Source organism: Electrophorus electricus, chromosome 17 (genome assembly GCF_041902795.1).
Source record: "Electrophorus electricus isolate QZ-2024a chromosome 17, ASM4190279v1, whole genome shotgun sequence".
Taxonomy (NCBI): Eukaryota; Metazoa; Chordata; class Actinopteri; order Gymnotiformes; family Gymnotidae; genus Electrophorus; species Electrophorus electricus.
Genome location: NC_137513.1, coordinates 18,003,447 through 18,028,549, shown reverse-complemented (window position 1 = coordinate 18,028,549; position 25,103 = coordinate 18,003,447). Strand labels below are relative to the sequence as shown.

The 25,103-nt window shown below is 42.2% G+C and overlaps 2 protein-coding genes across 4 annotated transcripts in view; one reads left to right on the top strand and one right to left on the bottom strand.

Moving 5' to 3' along the window:
* Positions 1–2,202: 2,202 nt before the first annotated feature.
* The window catches only part of LOC145651818 (uncharacterized), a 32,445-nt gene continuing 9,544 nt past the window's right edge, over positions 2,203–25,103 (bottom strand). The window contains exons 3-4 of the mRNA XM_081700042.1: positions 2,703–2,799; positions 2,203–2,569 (exon numbers count right to left, since the gene is read on the bottom strand). Of these exons, the coding sequence (XP_081556168.1) occupies positions 2,487–2,569; positions 2,703–2,799 (180 nt within the window). The 3' untranslated portion in view covers positions 2,203–2,486. The remainder of the gene's footprint in view (positions 2,570–2,702; positions 2,800–25,103) is intronic.
* The window catches only part of nrip1a (nuclear receptor interacting protein 1a), a 30,333-nt gene continuing 26,945 nt past the window's right edge, over positions 21,716–25,103 (top strand). Inside the window, exon 1 of one of the 3 annotated variants that reach the window (XM_027024336.3) lies at positions 21,716–21,998. The gene's annotated coding sequence lies outside the window, so the exon portion shown is untranslated. Of the gene's footprint in view, positions 22,830–25,103 lie in introns of all 3 variants that reach the window. The other 2 variants (XM_027024335.3, XM_081700038.1) reach the window with 2 other exon arrangements.

Sequence of the window (25,103 nt, the reverse complement as noted above, 5' to 3'; positions counted from 1 at the left end):
TATATACCATTTTTGTCAGGTTTTACCAGTGGAGTCAAATCCGCTTCTGAGACATTTGCATGCTCTCTCCCCATTCAAGTAGTTAAAAGGAGAGTGGAATTTTAAAAATATTCCAGATATTTTCATCTTAATCTAAAAGTTGTGGGGCATCGTCCCCATATACTTTGAAAAATAGTGGGTCAAAGGCTCACTTGCCCCAATGGTTCTGGCAGCCTTGTGTACATGTGACCCTTAAGAGTCTGACTGTAATTGTGAGCGGTAAGGAGGCGGATGCATGTGCGGAGAAGAGCGAGATTTATTAGGGGCAAATCCAGAGTCATAGTCATTAGGGTAGTCCAGGGTAATAGAGCCAACATAGAGAGTACGGGGATAGATGATAAACAAACAAACACACTAAGGAAAACAAGGGAAGTAGGCTATAACAAAGAAGCTAGGAAGAAATCGGAGGCTAAGAAACACAAAGGCTAGGGTAACAAAACAGACCAACATAAACGAAGGTTTCAAAACACAGACGGGCTTTCAAAAACTTTCAGACATGCAGCCAAAACATTCAATGAACATTCAAAGAACAGCCAACCTCACAATGAACAAAACAAAGGGAACAAGACAAGGTTTAAATACATGAACTTAACAAGCCTAGAAACTAAAATACACAAGACAGAGAAACCACGGAACATGGAAGCTAGGAGGAACCAACTGTGACAATGACCTTGAAGTCCAACCTCTGACCTTGGTGTTGCTAGCACCTTGCTCTACCTGGTGAACTACATGTGTTATAATATTGCTTCTGCTATATTTCTGTGTTCCTATTCAGTTGAACTCGTTCCCTTTTTCTTTCCAGTTTTGACATTTGGCTCTTAATATATGAAAGAACCCAGATTCTCCAAAATCCTCTTTCACTTTTGGCAGTTTCGTGGAAGTACTAAATTGACAGAAGTTCTGCATCAGTTCATCTGATCAAGGCTTTTTGGCTCTTCAGCTTTCTCTTTCCAGTAGTGATAGAAGTACTGTGTGTTTGTGTGTGTGTGTGTGTGGGGGGGGGTAAGTGTGTGTGTGTGTGTGTGTGTGTAAAAAACTGTGGTTTCCACTGGTTATTTTGTAAACCCTCAATCTTTTAATATCAGGCCCCTCTGTAATGGAAAAGGAAGGAATGGCTGAAAATGATTAATACACATCTGACCCATAAATCAAAGCCAGTTTGAATAAGATTATGAGCAGTCTGTGTGTGCCGATGGGAAGCCATATATAAAATTTTGTGCTGCACATGTGAGTGTCTTTCCTTATTTGCTTGTTTACTAAAATAAAAGGGACCAGACTAGCATGCCTGTATGTCGGGCTGTGTCTGTTTGTTATGTCTGTATGCTGGGTTATGTATGTCTGTCATGTCAGTATGCTGGGTTGTGTCTGTCTGTTATGTCTGTATGCTGGGTTATGTCTGTCTGTTATGTCTGTATGCTGGGTTGTGTCTGTCTGTTATGTCTGTATGCTGGGTTGTGTCTGTCTGTTATGTCTGTATGCTGGGTTATGTCTATCTGTTATGTCTGTATGCTGGGTTATGTCTGTCTGTTATGTCTGTATGCTGGGTTGTGTCTGTCTGTTATGTCTGTATGCTGGGTTATGTCTGTCTGTTATGTCTGTTTGCTGGGTGATGTCTGTCTGTTATGTCTGTATGCTGTGTTGTGTCTGTGTGTTATGTTGATATATGCTGTGGCAGTGCACCAGTTACATCACATCAGATAGGCCCTTCAGCAGTGGCACACCACTGCACATGGCCTACAGTTTTCTGGTAATAGGCTGTCTTATCTGGGCCAGTTCCTGATTCATGATCTGTATACGTAGGTAACACTGTCACTCCATGTGCATGGGGCTTCACTGCTTAGTTTTGGCCTTCCCTTCCATCTTCCAAAGTGTTGGCAGCAATGAAGACTATTAATACAAGTGCTAATTACACTGTTAACAATACACATGACATATAATGCTGAAGGTGGTGGTTTGTTAATGTTGCCTAATGCTGTAATCAATGTTAGTTAAGGGAGCTTTAATTTAAATTGTTAATGATTTATCTTTATGACACGTTTAATGTTTTTTAGTTTTTTTTTTAATGACATCTTTAAGCTCTTCAATATAAACACACAGCTACTCAAAAGAGCTGCAAACAGTTACAGTAGTGTCCACCACAACAGATTTAATTTTGCCGCAGACAAATATATTAAAACAATTTTTCTGCTACTGACCTTTCTTAATTACCATGACTGCACTTACATTAAACAGTACAATGCACTGAAGTTACACACTGAGGCTTTAAGGTATTTGAAAGTGGAAAAAAGCTAACATGCTGAGAAGTCACCGATGTTTATTTAAACATTGGCGAGTACCACATGATAAAATAAGAAAGATTATAATTCTTTTCTTCTAAACAGCGTCATTCCGTGTTAGACTGCAATCTGCTAGACTGATAACGCAAGAGGGCTGAGACCAGCGAGTCCTCATCTACACAAGTCTGTGTGGCAGCAATGGACATTCACCTCGGAAACACAGGGCTCCTCACAAGTCCGAGAAAAAGTAGTAGCTGCAGAAGACATAGAGCAAATCACAGGTCCAGCCATATCATCTCAGCAAGTGTAAAATTGTCTCTATGATGAGTTCTACTTGATGAGGCAGAGCACATAATGTTTCAGCAAATGGATGTTTTGAGGACTTACATGTTGAAACGGTTCTGCAGAAGTTGTTTGGCGCTGGACACTCTGTGGGAGTCTTCCAGTCCCCAGCCACACAGGTGTTAGCACTGGAGGGCTTGTGCTATAGAAAACGATCCATTGTAAGAGACAGCGACAAAATAGGACACTATAGACATTGCAAATTAAAGGCAAATAAGAGCACTGTACACCTTAAAAAGTTAAAAGACAAGTTACACATTTTTTCTTGGAACATGAAAAGAACAAGAAGTGATGAAAAGTCTTGATTAAGCAAAAATGAAGGAGACAAAATAAGACATCAACATCAAGGACAGGTTATGGGGAAATCTCCTTCTCCTTGAGTGCATTCCTAGTGCTTGTAGACAGTTCTATTTTTAATTCCCATATTTAGATGTTAAAAGCATTTTTTTTTAAAAATCTGGAACACAGTAATCCCGTAATCTTTCATAAAAATACTATGTGTAACTGTCAATTAGCTATCCAGAATAAAACTATAAAACTAGTGAATAATTATCTAATAAAATGGAATACTTAGATGGTGATTTTCCATCCATCAAATTTCATTCATCCATATCTGCATTGTATAGTGAAATATTTTCATTAAACACATGGTGTCTCATAATAGTACTGCCTGGTTTGTTTTAGAATGGAACAGAGTGGCTTATACCAGTGAGACTGCATGCAAGCATCAGGAAACGCACTAGAAGCTTCATTTTGATGACTGGCCTGGAGTGTGTTGTTGGAATGCCTTTACTACTGAAGATATCCTTGCTAAAAACAGTTATCCACAGCTTAACCAGCAATGTTGCACAACAGGTTTCATGTGTGTATGAATACCAACTAAATCTAAAATGAAGAGTACATCCTCTTTCATGTAAAAAATTTAATGACCCCAAAATCTGTTATTGTAAATATGAATACACTATAAGAATACACTATATATATCTGTCTGTCTGTCTTTACTCCATCTGCACATCTGTGTATCTGTCTAAATGTATGAATATACATAAGAAAAGGGCTTAAAACCTTTTTTCTCTGAGTACAGAAATGACTGACTTATCACAGACATTTTAGGATGTCATTCACAAGCTCTGAAAGGTTTTTTGTTTTTTCTCTGAATACATTTGTGAGCACAACAAAACAAGCATTTCTTGATGCCAGACACCACATAACAACCATTACATCAGGAACAGAAGCAGGCACAAAGCTGATTTCAGAATAGCAACCTTGGCAGTCTCCAGTGTTCCATTCATCATAATAGAAAATAGACTTTATTGTAGTTTATCTGATAAAGACCAGACCCTCTGAGGCCATAGCATTTACATAATATAAGTACTATTTAAAGATGAGTTTAGATAAAACAACACAGAAGGATTTATTAAGCTAAAAAGCAAAGGTGCTTACTTTAGTACACACACACTGTGCCAAGTAAGTATTCTACCATAGAAATTCTGAACAGTAGGATGTCTTGAGACACTTTAAGCACTTGAACCTTTCCTTTCAGATTGACATTAAACTCAAAAATGCACTTTATAAAGTATGGATTTCGTGCCAAGCACAAGAGGTGATTCACTCTCCCTGACTGAGTAATGAGGTAGTGTTATTGGCTTGGCAAGACCAGCCTTCCAATTTCAGAAATTGTTCAATTTACATGCATTCTTCACATTGCTGGCACTGGAATTTAACTTTGCTGTTGAACCTGCACTGGGTTTTAATTGGCACAGCATTTTAGTTCTTAAATGAATAAATACAGTCAAAACTCCACAAAACCTTTATATTTTTTGTTGTTCATTTGTTAATGGTTTCATTATTCATGCCAGAAATTCTAAGTATAGTTTGGATTCTTGTGATTATTTCTGTGTGTTAGATAAATTGTATAAACAAGGGGTATTCTGCTGAATTTTTAGACTAAATCTGGAAGTTTATGCTGTCTTTTTTCAGAATAAAATTATACAGTAAATGTAAAATGCCTGTTTGTTTTATAAGTATTTGTTCATTTTCTAGATGAAAAACTGTATTTTGACAGTGTATCTGATTTTGAGCTGCTAAAGTTAGTGATTTGTTGATAGTTATATGTCCTGTAAGCAGTATGAAGCAAGGGAGCAAAAATATATTTATTTTGTGGTTTATGGTTTACACTCAAAAGCATAAGTTATTATTGACATCTGTAAAATCAGCTTATAGGTTCAGTTACTCTTGCCAATGTGTTTGGATCCTGTGCAGATAAACAACAGTAATACTAAAACCCATCAGCAGATGGTGCTATTGAGCTAGTCATTTGTTTCCATCCAACGTCATTCTGACAAGGTTTTCAGTCTGAACCACCCTTTCTTAAATAGTGAGCATGGCAGAGTACCCATACAATACTTAAAGAAGAAGTTAAACAAATCAAGCAAGCACATCATCCTCGGTTCCCGGCTGAACTCCTTTTTTTTTCCCCCACAGCAGGTGAAAGTCTCTCCCGCAGGACACTCTCTCCGCGCTCACTAAGCTGTGGTGTGAAAAGCCATCAATTTCCCATCTCCTTCAGTAAATTGCCAAAACACGGACTCCTCCATTAGGTCCCATAAATCTTAGCCGATGTGACAGAGGGTAATGAAGCAGCCTTTTAATCGGCTCGCGTGTGTGTACGCGCGTAGCCCGCCAATCACGCACCAACCCAGCCACGCTTGGCCCCGAAGATGAGGCGGCGTGCAAGAATCCTAGCACACCGTAGATAATTCTAACAGCCACCTACAGCAGACTGTCCAGCTGCCCAAACTGGCCAAAGCGTATTCGCCTCATTTGGGATTTCTGGAGCTGTTTGTTTTTCATGACGGTTGCTGAGTCTGTACATGAGGGGAATGTTGGCTAAGTCTGCCTTTAAATCATCCAGCATTTGCAAAAATCGATAGTGCAACATCTGACTGGCAGGTCAGAAAACACAGACGGTTTTGCCAAAAAGCATTTACAACATTTGGCATACTCTCTTATACATATCAACATGACACTGTGCTCCCTTGGGAGTGGAAGCCACGTCCTTGGGCACCTCGATTAACCTGCTGACCTGGTGAACTACAGCAAAGCTGTGTTAATGTTTACGAATGAATCCATGTCTTACTCTTGTGGCACATCTTTTTCATCCCATACGGGTGCACACGTTGCGGGGAAGACGATGTCAAACTCATCGCCGTCTCTTATACTACATATGCTCTGCTTGTCCTTGCCCAGGAATTGGAATGGAGCTTCCCACCCTGAGACACGGCCAACGCTTTATCGCATAAGCCCATAGTATACCTAATCAAATAACCACTCAGGCGTGACACCATCCTCCAGTCTGCTCATGCCAGCACTGCGATGAGTGGCTCGCAAAATCAGACAGGACATGGGATTAAGCGAAGGAGCCAGGCTGTCCAAGAAGGCTTTGCATTTCAGCATTTAGGCGGCGGTCCGTTACTGAGACCAAGACTGGTAGGATATATAGATCAGAGATGGAACGAAGAGGGTAGTTGCTGTCTGCTCTCAAAGCGTCACTGGTGTTTGGATGTGTATTGGACCTCACGCTGAAGTGGAACAAACTGCCCCGGGCGCTTGGCATTTGAAGTGATGTTATATTTCTTGGGTTCTGTGGGGAGCTAACAGTCACTCCTCAGAATTCCTCATTTTTCCAAGGAAAAATGATTCCTATTCAAGTAACCAGTGAGCTTACTTGAACCAGTGGTGAACTTTAGCCTTTTTGGCATGCTGTGTGACTGGTAATGAGAGGTCACACCACGTGCAACCCTGCGCTCTTGCAGACAGTCGCGGGCGGGGGCCCCGCCAGGCCCGTGGTGGTTGACCTTTTGTCCTGCTGTTCCTCGGATTCGCACAGAGACGCTGGCCTCTCTGCCCTACGCTTAGAGATCCTTTTATAGAGCAGCTTCCTGCTGTCTCAGCAGCACATTAACTGAAGATAAGCACACTCTCTTCTCCCCTTTACTGACTACCAAAATCAACAGGAGGAAATCAAAGGGGTGCCCCCACATGCCCATTTTTCTGCATTTAAAAAGACATTTAGAATTCTGCTGCTTGTATCAGATTTATCTAACAAAACATGGTGGTACTGTGTTTATTTATGGTGTTGACTGTGTGTAATTGGTTTGCAGCCAAGCTGACTATCACAATAGAATAATATGCAAAAAGCAGAAGTCTGATTATATGCCATTAATGCAGCTATTTCTTGATTTAGTCTCTCTCTCTCTCTCTCTCTCTCTCTCTCTCTCTCTCTCTCTCTCTCTCTCTTTGTGCTAGACCTTTTTATAATAGCCACAATATTACCAATGCATGCTGCAAACACCTTTTAAAATCTTCACTTCAGGTCACCGCAAGACTTTCCAAGACTTCACACAGCAAGTTTTTAAAGCTCGGTCGTGATGTAATAAAAATAACTGAAAGAGCAGGAAGAGGAGTCAATAAGCTGAAAGAGTGGTTCAGAAAAGGGGCAGGAGAGTTCAGACAGTGAGGGTCTTTCATGGGAGTCTTTTCGAGAGTATCCGGACTTGGCCGGATAGGGGGAGATCCGTGTGGGAAAGCTGCATCCAGGTGCTCACATTGTGCTCAACACTCTCCTTTTCTCCACTCTCATCTGCCCCCCCTCTTTCTCTCTCTCTCTCTCTCTCTCTCTCTCTCTCTCTCTCTCTCTCTCTCTCTCTCTCTCTCCCTCTCCCCCTATTCCATTCAGAAGCAGTCTTGGGAGGCAGATAGATGTTCCAGCTGCATCCTCTTGGTCACCCTGTGCCTGGTTTATTTAGAGGGGTTTTTTTTTTGGACAGAGGCCTCCCTGTAGTGTGGTCATGTGGCTATGTTTGTGTGTGTAGAGCTCTTTGGAAGGACCAAATGTCCCCATGTCCAAATGTTTGGTGTAGGCTTGGCATAGCGAAAATCGACTCTAATAATACACAAGTCACTGGAAATACCCATAAATGTGTATTACAAGCTGTGCATTTTTGTGTTTGTGTGTATTTGTTTGCATGTGTGCATGTTTGCATGCATGCATGTGCATGTGTGTGTACGTATGCAGGTATGTACAGTAGGATTGTGAGAAAAGGGGAAAGCTCAACTGGAACAATGTGTAAATAAAACCTGAAAGATGGTTAAATTGTAGTTTTTGTTAATACCATACAATGTAAATATATATTTGAGAGTGTGGCTCTATATATGCTTTAAAAATCCATCTACAGTATATAACATGCATGTCCTTTAGTGCAGTATAGAAGTGTGTTTCTACATTTCAGTAGCCCATCCCTATTTTTATTTCAAAGTCTAAAATAGGCCAAAAATGTTGGAAATTGTTCTCTCATTCTCATTCACTCTCTCATTCTTGTTCTCTATCTCTCTCAAGACATATTTTGAAAAAGTGCCAGTTACTGAAACTTGAATAAAAAAAATTAAAAGTCTGCATTTTGAGTAGAAAGGCCTTCTCATCATTGTCCATAAGGCAAAGATTTTTCAAACCTTCTAAAAATCTCAGTATTATAAAACCAGCTATGGCTTGCTCTTGGCTTCCTTGAATTTTTTCTCTTCAATTACGATACTGCCCTAATACGAGCTACTGCTCATTTCTCCATTACTGGTGTTTAAATGTCAGGGGATCCGGCACTGAGTCAGTACAAGGCATCAAGTCAACTCGGAGCGTTGTTATGCATTTGAGGCTTTGATGAATGGCAGCATCAGGGGAGAGGCAGTCTCTGAAGCCCAGCCTGGTGCCCTCTGTCTGGCATCGAGCAGTCCAATCTCCCCTGACGCCACATGGACCACAGCGCCACTCGCTCAGACCAGAACCGTCACTTCTGCCTTCGGTGCACACAATGGGAGAGCCGTTGTGCTCCGCCCTCAGCCCTTTCCATAGCTTTAGTTAGTGGGCTGATCTGGAGGACAATACAGCTGATAGACAGATTTCTGCAGAAAAGCCATGCAAAAGGTTGGATACAATCATACTTCCCATCATACTTTCCATGTATCGGGTAGCGTCGGACCCGTCTATTCATATGAAGGTGGTTTTGAGGGTTTGAGTGATCCAAAATGTCACCTGACATTCTGCATTTCCTAGAAACGGGTGACTCGGGTTGTGAACTGTGACGATAGCAGTGCTCTTAAGGCCAATCCTGCTGTCCTCCATGGGACCTTTGACTTCCCATCACCTTTGAAGAGGAGAAGCTTTACTATCTTGACCTGCTGGTGACCTACCGATGAACTGTTGGTGACCTGCAGGGCGTGAATAAGCATGACCTCGTCTGACCTTTGCCTGGATGTCAGCGATCCGTTGCACATTTTAGCTGCTTTTCACACTCACACAGTTTCTATTTTAACATTTTCAGTTTCCTGTAATTTAACCGACATGAATTTAAATAAGTAATGTAAAGCAATGGAATTGCTCTGTTTCAGAGGGATATTTGACAGAGGGATACTTGTCACACACAATACATGTACACTGTTGTATTTCAATTACAATTTTAAAGACCATTTAAGATTCTCTAATTCTAATAAACATTTTGAGGGGGTATATGATTGCTTATGCTTTGTTTCAAATCTAATACACTGGAACCATGCGATCACAGGTAAGATACATTTACATGTAAGCTGCATATGACTACTTCAGACAAAGTTTATTCATTGAATATTCCAACCTGATCCATCGCCACTCAAAGTAATGGTGCTAGGGAACTACATATCAGACCTCTATTAGAAACACAGTAAGTTCATTGTTAAATATATAGTGTATGGATATTTTTAAAAGGCTTTTAATGTAAACATATGTTATGATCTTTAGGTCACAGTATTTATTATCTAGCAGTTATAGCAAAGTAATATAAGTACTTACCTAAAAACAGTTTTTTAAAAACCCTACCTGTCTACATAAATGATCTTTATAGGAGTATTAAGACGTTGGCTGTAGTGTGTCTCCTATATCACTTCTATTTCAAGTATTGTGCTTAAAGTTTCCAACAAGGGCATGAACAATAGATTTGTTCACCTCTTTTTCCAAACCAAGCTGATAACAGCCCATGCACCACATCTGCCCCCCATTCCTGGCCAGGAGGAGGAGGAGCAGGAGCATAGGTGGAGGCAGGCGCTGCGTTGTCTCCTCGAGGACCTCAGCGCGCTTCATCACATATTCCCTTTCATCTCCATGTCCTCCGCTTCCAGCGGCTTTTTCCGTACCGCCGCCGTCGGAGCCCACGCTACGTGATCGGGGTGCACCAGCCAGCGGTGGGAGACGATCGGCGCACCACAGCTTGGACGTCAGCCGTGCCCATAGCTTTCCCCTCCTCTACTGCCAAGGTCAATGTGTCCTCACGCAAATCCATAAGAGGCTGGCCTAATTATTGAGTAACAACAGGCAGGGCCTCAGTAACCTAATTATTCTTGGCATGTATTAGATAAAGGGCCTTATTGCCTGCTTTCCTACAAGAGGCCTGTTGAAAAGGAATTTGATTTCCCCAAATACTCCTCTGCCAGATCCTTCCCAGTGTTAATTGGGTATTTTTGAGCACTGAGGGATACCTCTTCCCAGCAAACTCAACGGATGGCCCTCTGAATTAAATATGTGGAAATGATCCCTGCCAAACATATTATCGTCTAAACCCATGTCTCCTGTGACTGAATATGAATATCACATGTTATATATCTGCCAGTGAGGAGAATAATGAGGGGTTTAATTATGGCCGTGTTGCCTGCTTGGGTAGGTTTGGGGGTCAGTGTGTTAGGCTTATCGTTTTTTAGAAGCCCTCAGAGGGATAGCATTTTTCTCCTCCTAAATCTGTTTAACTCTTACCAAGAGTTGACTTCTGTTGTTTTGGAAGATGTTAAGGAGACATGCAAGCACCCTGCTCTCTAAAGTATGGTGAGATACAGGTCCCAAATTTACCTGTAAAATTGACCCAAGGGCATTTTCCAAATCAATGTCACAATGGCATTAAAGAGAAGGCTCTTGGACCGTACCAAGCGATTTTGGTTGCAAGCCAAGTGGAATGTTATGCATAAAAGGAAACATCCAGCAGAACTTATAGATCAACTGAAATGGCCCGTGCTAGCACTCAAGAAGAAAACCAAAAGATGTGGTGTTATCGTCTTAAAGGCACCTTCAGTGAAGGGTGAAGAAGGTGCCAAAAGACAGATAAGAAGGTGACAAGCTGTTCACGGTGATCTACACAGCAGGTGCTTTCATGAGCGGCAGGCCACCAGGACTCTGAGCGGACAATGGTGATAATGGTGACGTGTCAGAGAACAGCAGAACTGGAGAAAGCTAGACTATAGGAGATGTACCAGAGCGGCTCTTCAGCATGTGACAGGGTGGCTCTTCTACCTGTGCCAGAGCGGCTCTTCCACCTGTGCCAGAGCGGCTCTTCCACCTGTGCCAGAGCGGCTCTACAGCATGTGCCAGAGCGGCTCTACAGCATGTGCTAGAGAGGCTCTTCAGCATGTGCCCAAGTGGCTCAACAGCATGAGGCTGCTAGAAAATCCTGTGTTCAAACACAAGCACATTTGCCAAATACCACAAGCGACACTCTCCTGTTAGATTTGACATGTGTGGTGTTAACCTCAAGAGTCAAGTAATACAGTATTACTCTTTTATTTACACTAAATGAAAGCACACAAGACCATTTCAGTGTATTTTCCCAATCCTTTTGTGAGGTTTTATTTTTTAATTTAGTTTCTACAATCCATCTGCATTGCTGTCAATAGCAAGGTGTGTAAAGCAGATAGAAGTCTAATAAGAGTATTCCTGGAAGACACAGAGCTGTGAACTCCACCGGCCACGTAATTGCATGTTAGCTTTAACCATAGGCACCTGGCCTGCTGCTGACACACCTGGAGGTTAGTAACGGAGCAAGGCCTCTTCTTGTTGGACTGATTCACCAGCTCTAAAGGAAGAGTGGAACAGGAACTTGCAGCAACAGTTTGGAAGTGTGTGCAGCCAGAAATAGTCAGGAGATGAGAAAGATCAAATGGTACCACTGCTTACATATGGAAATTAAGAGAGTGCTGTTGAATCCATATTGTTTGTCATTTTGAACTGGAGACAGGGTATCTTCCAGGGATCCTACCTATAAGCACTGTAAAGTGACTATGTGGGCTACTGACACCAGCATCTATAAATATGTCCGTGTATTTAGGATGAAAGTATTGTATTTTCAAGCTATTTTATATTATCACATAAAATCTAAAACCTCATATTCATTTGATATATCTTGGCTCTCTTTTTATTATGTAATGACCCAGTGTTGTTGACACAGATAGCAATTGTGCAGCAGTACTTGGGTGATAGTATATCAATGGAAGAGCTGCTAGCATGTTGCTTTCTTAGGAAGAATGTGTCTGTGTGTGTCTGTGTCCACATATGAGTGTGCTCATGTGGTTACTTGGTGTATGTGAACATATGTGCCTGAGGTTTTGAGTTGTGCGTTTTGTTTTAAGTGTGTGCATGTGAGGTGGTCCATGTTTGTCAGTGAGTGTTGTGTGTTTAAGAAAATATGGGAATGAAGACTAGTCAGGGTTGAGCTTGGTTTTTAAGCTTATAGGCAATGATGCATGAAATGGAGCTGGGCTGTCTAGCCTGTCTCCCTGTCTTCCCCAAGTTACCTACATCCAGCCATTGATTTTACAGTGGACACAGGAGATGGGGTAGGAGGACAGACCAAATTCTTGGTCTTCTTCATTCACTTTAATTGGGCTACAAGAACTAATTTGTGAGCTTATCTTACAATCACTCTATCTTCAGCAAAAACTCTGTTATAGGTTTTTATTCAAATACTTTGTGTTAGTTAATGTCTGTAAATGACAAAGTATATTTTTCAGATTTTAGGCACAGATTTTAATTTTACACTCATATGTAAGAATTTTAATTTAAAAAGACATTTGGTTATGTCTTCAAGGAAACATTGTCATATCTTTCTTAGGGTTACATTCAGCCAGTCAAATACTGCCAGTAAATCCATCTACTGTGCGCAAAATAATCCAAATGTTTATATTTTGGCATTCATTGTCATGCAATTCAACTAACTGTGATTGAAACACTACACCCTAAGGCAGTGTGAGATCTCCTTGACCTCAAAAGCAAGTCACCAATTTAATGAACTTCCATTAAAACAAATTACTCATAGGCCTAGAATGCTAATCAGGGTTTAATTGCAAACTCGCTACCAGTGGAAATTGCGGTGCTCTGCAGATGACAGATACTTGATTCTGATCAATACCAGGAATGCTACTATCAATGGCAAAATCAATACTGTTTTACTCACTTTGCCAGCCTTCCCAAGGTTTGCTGCAAATAAGCTCCTTAACAGAGTATCTATGGATGAACAGCCTGACCAGTGTTTACCTGTCAATGGATCAATACCTTCTAGCACATAGTGACCAGGGACTGGTATGTTTCTAACATACACAGTTAGATGCTCTGTGGTTTGGGAGCTTTGTACTGTGTTCTTTGTGAAATTTAACATTTATTTTCAGGAACGTAAAAAAGATCAATGCATTCAATCTGTAATATGTAGAATAATAAAATCACCATAGAGCTGAATATCAGAGGCTTTTAAAGTGCAGATAGAAAACTTATTAGCTAAAGAACAATGGCTATGACTGCATAATGAATTAGAAATTCAAAGCTATCTCGCATTGTGAGCATCGCAGTGGTCTACTAAATGGCTTTTAATGCACCAAGTCATTGGCAAATTAAAAAAAAAAGTCCTTGCTGGCACGGCGCTTTCTATGCCCTGTCTGAGCCAGTAAGTGCCATCTGTGAGTGGTGGAGAGGTGCGCACGGGAGTGCATTAGCAAGGCCCACACTGAGGGGGTGGTAGGAAGAAGTGTTGTGTTATGCCTGCTCTCAGGCAGCCAGTGAGCACATGAATCAGAGCAACACTTGGGTTAACGCAGTTGCATAAACCAAGAATCCACACAGGATGCCTGCTCCACTGAAACTCTTCATGAGGAGGAAACTGGAAATAACTGCTAATGGCTCGCCATCAGATGTCTTCTTCTTTTTTTATTTATTTTTTATTTTTTACTTTTGGTTTGTCCAACTTCGTAACGTCTCGAAAGTTAACAAAAGTTGAGGTTACTCGGTTGCAGTTTATTTTGTACTTGGGGACTTTTCTCTCCATGTCTGGCGGACTAAAAGGGAATGATAAATCTCCAGACAGGCCTGCAGTTGTTCTCAGACACATGTGGTGCAGATACTTTTGCAGCCGCACAACAAGGAAGCCTACCCACTTCCCCTGTCCACGTCTGCCCTTGAACTCTTGACATCATCTTCCTGTAGCATCACAGTTTAACCCGCACAGCTCTGTTACGTGTGGCAATCTCACCTCTCTGTGTGAGGCACAGTTCTGACATGAGGGTGACTTTTCACTTCCACTTTCCTCTACATATGAAGGAGGTGAATTTTGTAATGCATAAAACTGAAAGCGTTGCAGAAAGCAAGAAGGGGGGGGGGGGAGCACTCTCAGTTCCTGCATCTCACAAGGCTGTGCTCACCTTGAGCACAAAGTTATTTTCCTAGAATAATAACGAAGGGCACGGCAGATAAGGAGCTCAGCGGACAAGGACAAGTTTGAAAATTGTGGCGTGTAAATGTGCTGTTGCAATTGCGGCGGGCCTTTAGAGAGATCGCTGCTGGTTTAAATTGCAAAGATGGAGCGTCGGAAAGGATGAGACGTCTTCAGACCCTCTCCTGCTTGCCTCTGCGATTTGCAGTAATTACTCAGTGAATGGGGGCTGGGGATGCTGTGGGGGGCTGCATGGAGGAGCTGCTGACGCCTTCACATTTTTCAGCAATAACAGCGCACTTTTCTGCCATCACGCCCCGCTCGTCACCAGCCGCTAGTCACCTGGAAATACGCGTCCCCTGCTGCAAAACTGGTGCTGTGTTGGTGAAGCCAAAGAAGAACTTTCATGTGCTTTCTTATGACTGCATATTGATCAAAGTTGGGCTTCAATGGGGGGGGGGGGGGGGGAGTAATTGCTTTGGGGTACCTGACCCATCTGACCTCTGGGCATATTCTTCTGTATTGTATTAAAGAGAAAAATGATGACAGTTCAGAAAAATGCACATCTGAGTCCATTAGCTGAGCCATGTAGAATCTGTGTGCACAGACAGATATAAGAAGATATAAGTCCCTGGTAGAGAATGGGAAAGAGAGAGCGAGAAAGAGAGAGAGAGAGGGGTGGGGGTGGGGGGGGGGAAGGCCTGATAATAGAGGGCAGTGCAAGGTTGCTGAGCGGCAGATCATTCTGAGGGTTGTGTTACAGAGGCAGGCCAAGGTCAGCCTGCTTAGTTTACCGCCGGGGTTTCATCATCTGTGTTTTATTTAGTATCACAAACAAATTGAGAGATACCCTTAAATAGACGTCAATGAGCACCTGATCCAAATGTCACCGTTTCATTTTTCTGTGAGCAGGCTGAAAACCAGCTGCATTATGTGAGCTGTAAAATGAAATAATCATGGGGGAAATAATTGCCCAATGGGAACACAATTAATTGTACTGAATAGAGCAGCTTGTGGTGTGTAACGATGGGGATTTAAATACCTACTTTTCTCCTTTAGGCTGCAAATAAGCATTATCATAAACATGGTCTGCCTTTTAAATGCTATTCTTTTCTCTGAGTGCTGAGGAATGAGTTCTGCATTTCATTTCAATATTACTGTCTTCGGTTTCCTAATCTAATCTATTAGTCACATAATTGGAATCATTCAAAATTCAAGACATCCACTTTCGTTATTTTCCGCTCACAGAGCAAGCTTATGAAGCTTGGCCTTCACTGCTTGAGACCATTTTTGCACTAATAATATGGGTTTTGTGTAAGTGCTGCAACCAGTACCAATATCCAAACACCCCACGCATCACCTACACACACACACATACACACACACACACACACACACACTTAACAGTTCCTCTATCATTAATCAAGCAATAAACTTGGCCTTAACGTTCAGACATACAGACAACCCTTGCAGCGCTGCTTTTAAATGTCAGTATCCTCACCATGCCCTCTTAGCTCAGGCTCAAGGGTCAGAGGACATTAACCTTTCCTCCCATAATGGGAACATGAGGGTGGATTTGCGATGAATGGTGCAGTCTGGTTTACCAGCATGCAGGAGTTCTCCATGCCCCAGACTACCTCCTGCTGGTCTGGTAATGAGCATACGGGGCGGTGGCATGTCAATAGCAGAACGTGAACTGGGCCAAGCCTGCCTGTGCCCGCTGCCCTGTAGCCCAACAGCAAGTCTGAGTAGGGGCTCGATCCCGCCTCCTTCTACGCCAGCCCTGCGACCCCAACCCGCCCACTCTCTTTGCCCTGTTCTCCTGACTGGAGTGTCTAGCTGTCAGTCTGTCTCTCCAGCAGCGTTTATGATTGATGCCAGCTCTGGCCCAATGGCGGTTCAGGTTTTGTTCCAAAACGGTCATGGTTCAGAGAGGCGTGAGGAATGCTGATCTCAGGTCTGCTGTGAAGGGCAGAGAATAATATCACAGTGGCCTCTGATTTCTGTGACGGAATAAAGGTGGGAGAAAAACGAAGACACTGAAAAACACCCCAAGGTGCCTTTATGAGCTAAGGCAGTCTGTCCTCCTTCATTATTTTAGCACCACATTGTCCTCTTTGATTTTTTGGCTCACTGAAAGAGAAAATGATGTTGAAGAATACTGCGCTGGCCACAGCTGGATAATTCTTCTCTTTGCCCTAATTAAAGATCATTTCTGTAATTATGCTGCTTACTTCAGAGAGGAAAGTGCCTGAGTGAGATCCAATTTATTAACCAGGGACTCAGCAATCTGAAAAGGATCGTAAAAACCAGAACGGTGAAAGTTCTAGCATAATCAAAAGCTCATTTTGATGTCTTCAAGTCTCTGAGTTCAAGCACTGATGAGGTAAATTATTTCAGAACTCTGTCAGGAAAAATGCTGTTCCTCACAAAGAGATGGCATTGCCCATTACATGTGCTCTTTATGTCAATGGAATACAAAGGACATTGTCAAATATAACTGTTTTTTCTCTGATTACAATAGGAGCGGCCCCTGTCCATGAAGGGTCACAGCAAGTCCAATCCAATCTACCTTGTAAAATTTGTACATCAAGAAGCCTCACACTAGGCAATATGTGTGGATGTGTTTGTGGGTGTGTGTAGCGGAAGGCAATTGTGTGTGTGGGGGGGGGGGGGCGCGGGGGGTCCGTTAGGCACACCTGCCCTATTGAGCTTCAGAAGTTAGCTGATGAATAGAACTACTTTACTTCCCAACTATGTTACATTTCACTGAACTTTGTGACACTGAGCACCGATATTGAGTCTGCACACTAAGAATAGACAGCCTTAGTCCAGCACACAATGTTGTTGACACAGTGACTCAGAATGGGTTCTGTGATTGGAGGCCAAGGCCTATGGTAAATGAGTTCAAGCTGAGACCCTCGAGACAACACACACAATGCTGCGCTTCCAAATCCCTCGACGGCCCTGGTTCATTCTGTTCTTTTTTTCTGTTTTCCTTTTTTTTTTGTGGACTCTTATATTCATGCTATCTGATATTCTAATGAGGGAGAAGCAGGGAGGCAGGTTCCTTCAAGACCACCCACGGCAACGGGCCACAGGGATTAGTCCGAGAGCACAAAGTGGGTCAGCAAGATGTAGAAACAAAGCATGCTGGGAGGAGGGGTGGCACGGCACGCAGGGAGCGAGCCAGTCTGGTGCATTGCCACTGCGTTGGAGCTAGTGCGGCTCCGTTCACACACACACACACACACACACACACACACACACACACACACACTCAAACACACACGTACACACGCACACGCGCACACACAGGCACTCACAACCACACACACGTGCACACACACACACACACACACACACACACACACACACACGTGTAGAGTGGCTCCCGAGAGCCACAGAGGTGAGTGATGTATGGACCATTCTGACATGAGTTTTTGGAAGGAATGTAGGCCAACCACAGAAATGTGGGGAAAGAAATCATATAAATATTAAAAAAGGAAAGAGAAATGTGCTTTGTTCACTTTCCTGAGCCACATGAATTCAGAGACTTAGCCAGTTGAAACATTTTTTTTTCTACTTTTCATTTGATCTGTAGCTCTTCAGAAAAAGAATTTTCTAAAGTTAGAACTGATGAAAACACATAAATTATGCAGCATGGCAAAGTGAAAGCTTTAGTACATATTCACCCCTCCGAGAGCTCAAAGCTAATCTTGTAACTCAGAATCTCTGGCACACAATGCACAAGCATGATGCTAAGCACAAAGTTAACTGAGCAAACCCACAGACAGTGAACATCTTTGCCATGGCCTGATGTTGACCAATAACACTTACCCAGCATTATATCATGGGCAGAGCTAAGCTGCATTAAACCTCACCACCATAACCCTGCTGTGAGCTGATGTCTTATTCAGTCTACTTCCATTTTCCTTAAATTATGGGGTGCAAATAGAGAAAAGTAATACATGTTTCGCTCAGGTTGAGCTGAGGATTAAAATGGGAGATCGCGCACGTGGGGGAGACACTAGCCTGAGGCAAAATGAATGTGGATCTACACCTCACTGATAAAAGGGATGCTCGTGCAAAGATTAACGCAAGCATGCAAAAGTTAAACGTTTGATGGGGTTAGATGCAGCTTCGGAGATTAAGGGGTCTCTCAGAAAGAGATTAACAACACTTAGGATAAAACAAAGAACAAATACCTGCCACTCTTAACTTCACACTGAGGACTCAAAACATCTCATTTGAACTCCATAGAGTCTACAATATGGATTACAATGTATTATTAGCAAAAATAAAATAAAAACTCCCCCCCCCCCAAAAAAAAAACGAATAAACATATTAGCAATACCATATTATTACAATAGTATTACAAATAGAAATATGTAGCAATAGAATTGGGTGCATCTTTCGTCCCTTAACCAATAAATTCCTCTAGCTAGGTCAATGAGGTTTTGTACTTAAGCCACTGATCGCCGGGCCAGCGTGGGGGCTTTGCCTATGGGAGTGACCGACGCTCATAGGAAGGGCAGGGAGAATGGGTAGAATGTAGATGCTGGCTATGCAGGCACACATGGCAGCACATTGTGCAGGCACAGTGAGGCCAGGCCTGCACCTAACGCCAAGTCCTCAGCCCCCCGCATGCCGCTCGCCCATGCAGGCACAGTGGGGCACAATGTGTCAGAGCCCTGCACATGTTAATGGCTTCTCAGTCTCTCAGGCTCTCTCGCCCACTCACTCTCTCTCACTTAACTTGCTATAACCTGTGATTTTTTTTTTTTAAATCTTTCTTGTCAAAACACTTTCATTTCTCCACGTTTATTAACCACACATTTGACACAAAGGTTTTTTTTTTTTTTTTTTTTTTTTTTTTTTCAAAGTACTAATGGAACTGATTATTAGTCTGGTGCTTGTTTATTTAAATTATTACTTTCCAGAGCAGGAAGAAGAAGAGGAAGAGGAAGAGGAAGAGGAAGAGGAAGGAGCTGTGTGGATGAGCTGTGCTTCCTCTAGCTGTCCCTCGGCTGCTGTTGTGTCTGTGCCAGGTCTTAAGCAGCCATAATAGGAGCACTTCGCTCTCTGAACCGTAGTGCTGCGCGCACCGGCCGCATGCATAAACAGATCGTATTGATCCGCATCGCTCGGTGAAATAGTGCTGGTGATGTTATGATGCAGGGTCCTAACCCGCAGAGAGGCCCACATCAGGCAACCCGGCGTCAAAACACCACGCTGTGGTGATCTGTGAGCTCAGAAGAAGCAGTCGCACTGACCCAGAATCACGTGACTCTGAAACTGCATCAGGTGCGTCGAAACCCTAATCAGGATATTTTGGGACCAGATCATTTTGCAGGCTGTTTATTTCTTTGCAGGCATGACATTTGTATTTCTCAGAATGGACTATAATGTATGCTTTGGCAGAAAGTTATGTTTCTGACATAACAGGTTTTTTTTTGAATAGTCATTAGGTATACATCACAAACACAAATATAGGGAGAAAAGATAAACAATAACCACAAACAACCACGGTAACCATTTTACATGGTGCTACTCTGACATTACACCTTTGTTACTGGATGTTTTATAACATCTTACCCCAAGGCCACAAACTGTAGACATTATACAACTCATTTAGAAAAGACTTTAAAAGACTTTAAAAGTACATTATCACAAACAAAATTGCTTGTTTGCTGTGTTCTCTTTGTGCAGCAGTATATAACCTGAGTAGTATTTATTGTTTGTGTTTTATTTACCTTACTTTTTACTTGATTTACCCATGATCCCAACTCCTCAGCAAGAAAAGTCTATTTTTAGTGGCCCTATCAATATTGTGTTAAACTGTAATTTCTTTTGCTCTTTTGTAGCCAAAACAGCAACCTTTGTAACTGAGTTCAAAGGTGTAACTGAGTGTAACCTTGTAACTGAGTTCAAAGGTGTAACTGAGTGTAATCTTGTAACTGAGTTCAAAGGTGTAACTGAGTGTAACCTTGTAACTGAGTTCAAAGGTGAGAACACAGTCAGAACCTCCCTCACCCTTTATCCTTGTGGGCACTGGCCTTCCTTAGGAGCCTGTGCTTTTCCTGGTCATCATAAGTTCAAGCGAGACCAGCCGAATCAAAGGTCATTGTCGCTTGGCAAGCCTGCTGTTTTTCTTTGTAATCAAATACTAAGGCCAAAGTCTGCTTTGTTTAGGTCTGATGCATGACACAGTGCACTGGTTAGCTTGGAAGTGCTCCTTGATTTGTTAACCGTTTATTTCTGTTGTGGTATTAAAGAAAAGGATGTAACTCAACCCCTATGACTAAGCTGTATAAGATAACTCATAATGACGTGTTGTGGCATTAATGTCAGGGTAAAAAAAAGGCACTGTTCTTAATGCTGTTCATTTATACTTTATGAAGATATTTTTTTAAGATATTCATTTGCTGATGACTATGGTCTGAAAAAAAGCACTGAAAACGTCAGAGATATCAAAATCCACTGATCTGAATTATTAAGGCTCAAAAATAAGAATACCCTGCTTTGAGTTCTTAAAGCTTAAAAATAAGACTGTACTGGCTTGGGTTTCAAAGTTAAAAAATAAGAATGTACTCATTTCAGTTGATGGCAACGACAGCTCCCAGCAGAGCACAGGGAAAGACTGACAATTTACCAGTGTCCTCAACCGTACCTAGTCAGAGTTCAGCTTTGACCTCTTAAAATGCATAATTAGTGCCCAGCAGAATAAAAGCTGTCTGTGCGGCTTCACCCGATGCTGTGAAACGTGTGACAGCTTTGAATGGGAACATGGGTCTGGCAGGGAGGAGGGGCTGGCAACACCTTCACATGTCTTCGTATTCAGGCAAGCTGTGAAACTCTGGCTGGTTGATAGTGTCACCCAGCAGGAGCTTAGGCTTGGGAAGCCCTCTGGTGCTTGTTCGCTTTAGCCAGAAGTAAAGGCAGGTCACGCTGGGTGGTAAGGTGTGAACTTGCTGAAAAGACGAAGGCTGTGAATTCTGCAGGACACTTACAACCAATGTATACATACATATATACATATATACATACGCACTTCATGCATTTAGGATTTTTAATGAAATACAGAATTACAAAGAAAAGGATTCCAAAACCATTTGGCATTGTTTACATTTCAAAGAGACCCTTGTAATAGATTGCATGATAGCTTAATGTTTAAGAGAGTTCTATCATCAGAAAAAAAAGCAGTCTCACATTCCAGAGTGCATGATTAATCAATTATTGATTACCCTAAGTAATAACCCATACATGTTTTGCATGTTCAAGCTTTAGAGACTTATTCGGTCTGTGTGTGCAGACTTTTATGTCTATTTTTAACAGTAGCTGAAATGAAACCCCTTCGGAATCTTAACACGTAATGACCAGGTATGCGCCAGAAGAGGTGAAACTCCCCTGTGCCGCTTACATGTAATCATACAGGAACTTAATATAGGTCTACCTAATTATATCATTGGGTTGGTAGGAGAATTAGACGTACTGTAGCTTTAAGACTGGCGCCCATGCTGGGTATAGGAGGAGTATACATGGCATTGCAGAGTGCCGGGGATACCTTCAATAAACAATTCAAGTCAATCGACTGCAGGACTCCGGCAGAAAGCGTTAGAAAACCGCGTCGTTCGTGTAGGGAAAAGGCGCTGTCGGCCCTTCAAAACCGAAAGCCCGGCGAATTTGGCGTCGCCCGCAATAGGAAGAAAGCTGAACATGCTGTCGAAGGCTGTCGCGCGTTTCCGAAAACGCAACGTAATTCTCAAAGGAATCTTGTCTAAATCCATTTGAACAGGTACGTGCGGAACTGAGGGTAAACCTGTAATCTTAATCCGTAACATTAGGTGTTTAAAAACAATGCACGATGTATTGCCTACACGAACCGAACCTCGAATCGAATGCGCCAGCCTGCATTGTTGCGTTAAATGTGGGGTGCAAATGACTACGTTTGAACATCTGCGCATAAAATAAGCAAAACGAGCAAATGTCACACAATGCGAGGATGTCGAGGTGGCCGACGTTTCCATTTGTCTCATTGTGCCCAAGCGTCGGTTTTCCACTATAGCCTGTGTTTTCTCGCATACATAGCCTGTGTATACGAGTACACATATAGTGTACATACAAATCTGCTCAGTCGAGGGTGAATATTTTGTTTCGCGAATAGGCTACAGTCGCCCAGGTGACATGGAAATTACGAACGGCAGACAGTATTAATGACAAGTGCAAAGACCCCTTTAAGCCAATGAGAATTTGGGCGCACCATCCGATCTAGTCACAAAACAACACATGCAAAAAATAGAGGGGGATCTTATGTCTTTGCCGGTCATTCATGGCACATCACCAATACGCATATTATTGTTGTTGATCATCATGGACCCTGTTGTGTGTGCGCTAGCTCGTTTGAGTAGATATACAAAACAGCCTTAGTAACGCAGTTCCCTCGGATCCTATAGCCTTCTTGATCGTGACGGATGCTCGTACATCTTGAACTCTGGAATATTTTTACCTATAGATTGCAGTGTTTGGCACTTGCCACATATGAAACTAAATATTCAGGTTGAAGTCCTTTATTCGCCTATGGTGTGAGCTGTGTATTCCCCAGGAGGACATCTTAAATGTTTTTTTAGTAAGTAAAAAACCTAATAAAGTATTTCTTATCATTTTCCTTATGTAAGATAAGCATATAGTTTGTTAACTGTTGAACACCATGCTGCTTGGAGTCAGTGATAACTGGGAGTATAGATTTTGGCACTGAGACTTTATTAAGTTCTTTACGCTTCCAGTCAGTATGGATCCGTGGAGAGTAGTCGTAAATGTCAAAAGGTCAGAGGCTACAGGCTAAGGGGTCACAAACCTATTAGTATGTAGGTTTTTGTTTGTTTGTTTTTTGGCATGCAAACACCCCTCATCTTTGGAGGACTATCAAGACATTATTAGTAATTATATATTGTGTATTTATACTGTGACATGTAAACATGAACAAAGTAACAGGTAGTATAGACATCAACAACAGAAAAAAGGAAAACCTTTTTTTTTAGTTTCTAGGTTTGTAAATGGAGTTTGTAAACGGTACTCTGAAGTTTTGGAGAAGAGGCATTCATATATACAATTAGTTATGAGCATTGTGCACAGTAAAAACATTTGAGAGATTTTTTTTGTGTGTGTGTATGTTTTGGGTTATCTTAGCAATTTGTGCAAATACGGATCCACTTTCTGTATTTTACCAAATCGGAACGGTTGTGATGGTAGCTGCATGGTAGCTGGTATCTTTACTTCAGCCCTGTATTTTACAGTGTTTAAACTATGTTGGGAAAAGCTTGCTGTATTGCAAACAAACTTGCCCCTACACACAAATAGAATTTGGAGTGCTGGTTTGGAATATGCTGAAGCTTTCATTTCTAGTGCTTTGTGATATTTGTCCTCTGAGCTTTGCACTACTCCTTCTTCAAACGTCTTCTGGTTGTCGGCAAGCCTGAATAGAAACCAAATGAAAGCTTCAATTGTGTTGCGTAAGACTGAACTCCCTGATAAATGCACTTTTCAAGTATAGATGTTTCAGTTGCTGTTGCACTGCTTTGAGACGACCCCAGGGGTGGACAGTTTGAGTACAAAATACAGGTTTGTGAACTCTTGCTCTGTGTTTGTTCAGTGAAATTACCGTGCCAGTTTATCACTTGAATTACAGGGCTCATGTGATGGGACTTTGACCTTCATGCTGAATGCAATTAACTGAGAGTGAATTAGAAATGCTGTTGTATGAGTGCAACAAAGAACGACAAAGCAGTAAACAAAAAGGGACACTCCAGTGGAGTATGGTTTTTAGTATGTGTGTGTGTGAGAGAGATTCCCTATGAGTGAGCATGTTGTGGTTCAGTGCTCACAAGCTAATACTCATCTACTGGACATAAGGTCATCACGTCCCTCAATCATGACCCATAATTGATTGACCGTAATGGAGACAGAGCTGCATTATTCATAGTTTGGGAAGAAGAAGGGGAAAAAAAGCAACACAGCAGAGCCACACTGAGATGGAGGTCAGATCAATCAAGTGGAGAGGGCCCAACACAAGCAATGGTTTGCTCCAAAGACACCTGGACATGGCCTTGTAAACTCCACAGTTCAGTGTGAGCATGCCGGCCAAGATCTCAGCACTGCAGCATCTTTAAAAAAGAAGACATTTACAGTACCTCTTTAATTGGCTCACGCTGTGGCTTGCGACGGGGAGGATAACGGGGGGGGGGGGGGGGGGGGAGTGCAAGGAAAAAAAGACAAATGCAAGCAAAGAGTCCTGTATTAAACTAATGGCATAAACAAAAGTAGAGGGCAAAAGGAAAAGAAGGATCTTAAATCATGTCTCCGGGTGCCAGATCATCTGTCAACAGTGCCACACAGGAATGATTTTTCCATCTGTGGAATAGAAATGTCAGCCCAGGGCGAGCGAGGTGCATTGGTGACATTTTTATAGAGTGGACTGGTATTATGCACGTAGTTTACGGGGCACGTGCGTACCACCGTCCTGCGCATGTGAGACCACATGCAACACCTCCACCGAGGAGGTGGTGGCTGGCGTGGGAGTCAGGAAGGTGGAGGTTTCAGAAAATTGCATTTTCAAAATGGGCTGTTTCATACTGAGTTACCGCTTTAGGTAGAGGTGCATCTTGGGTGAAGAGAGAGGTGTGGATGGCCCCAAAGCATCTTAGTTTGTTGGGATCTACTAACAGGTTAGAGATTATTGAAAGCCATATGGCCATGATAAAAAAGAGTGCTATCTGTATGAGTAGGTTCGCAGTGTATGTCTCATGTTCCTTTTCAAGAATGAGCTGTTACGTTATTGTCCACTACACGTCTTCGCTTGTGTTCCACCAGTAACAATGACGGCATGCTTAAAGAGATAAGACAG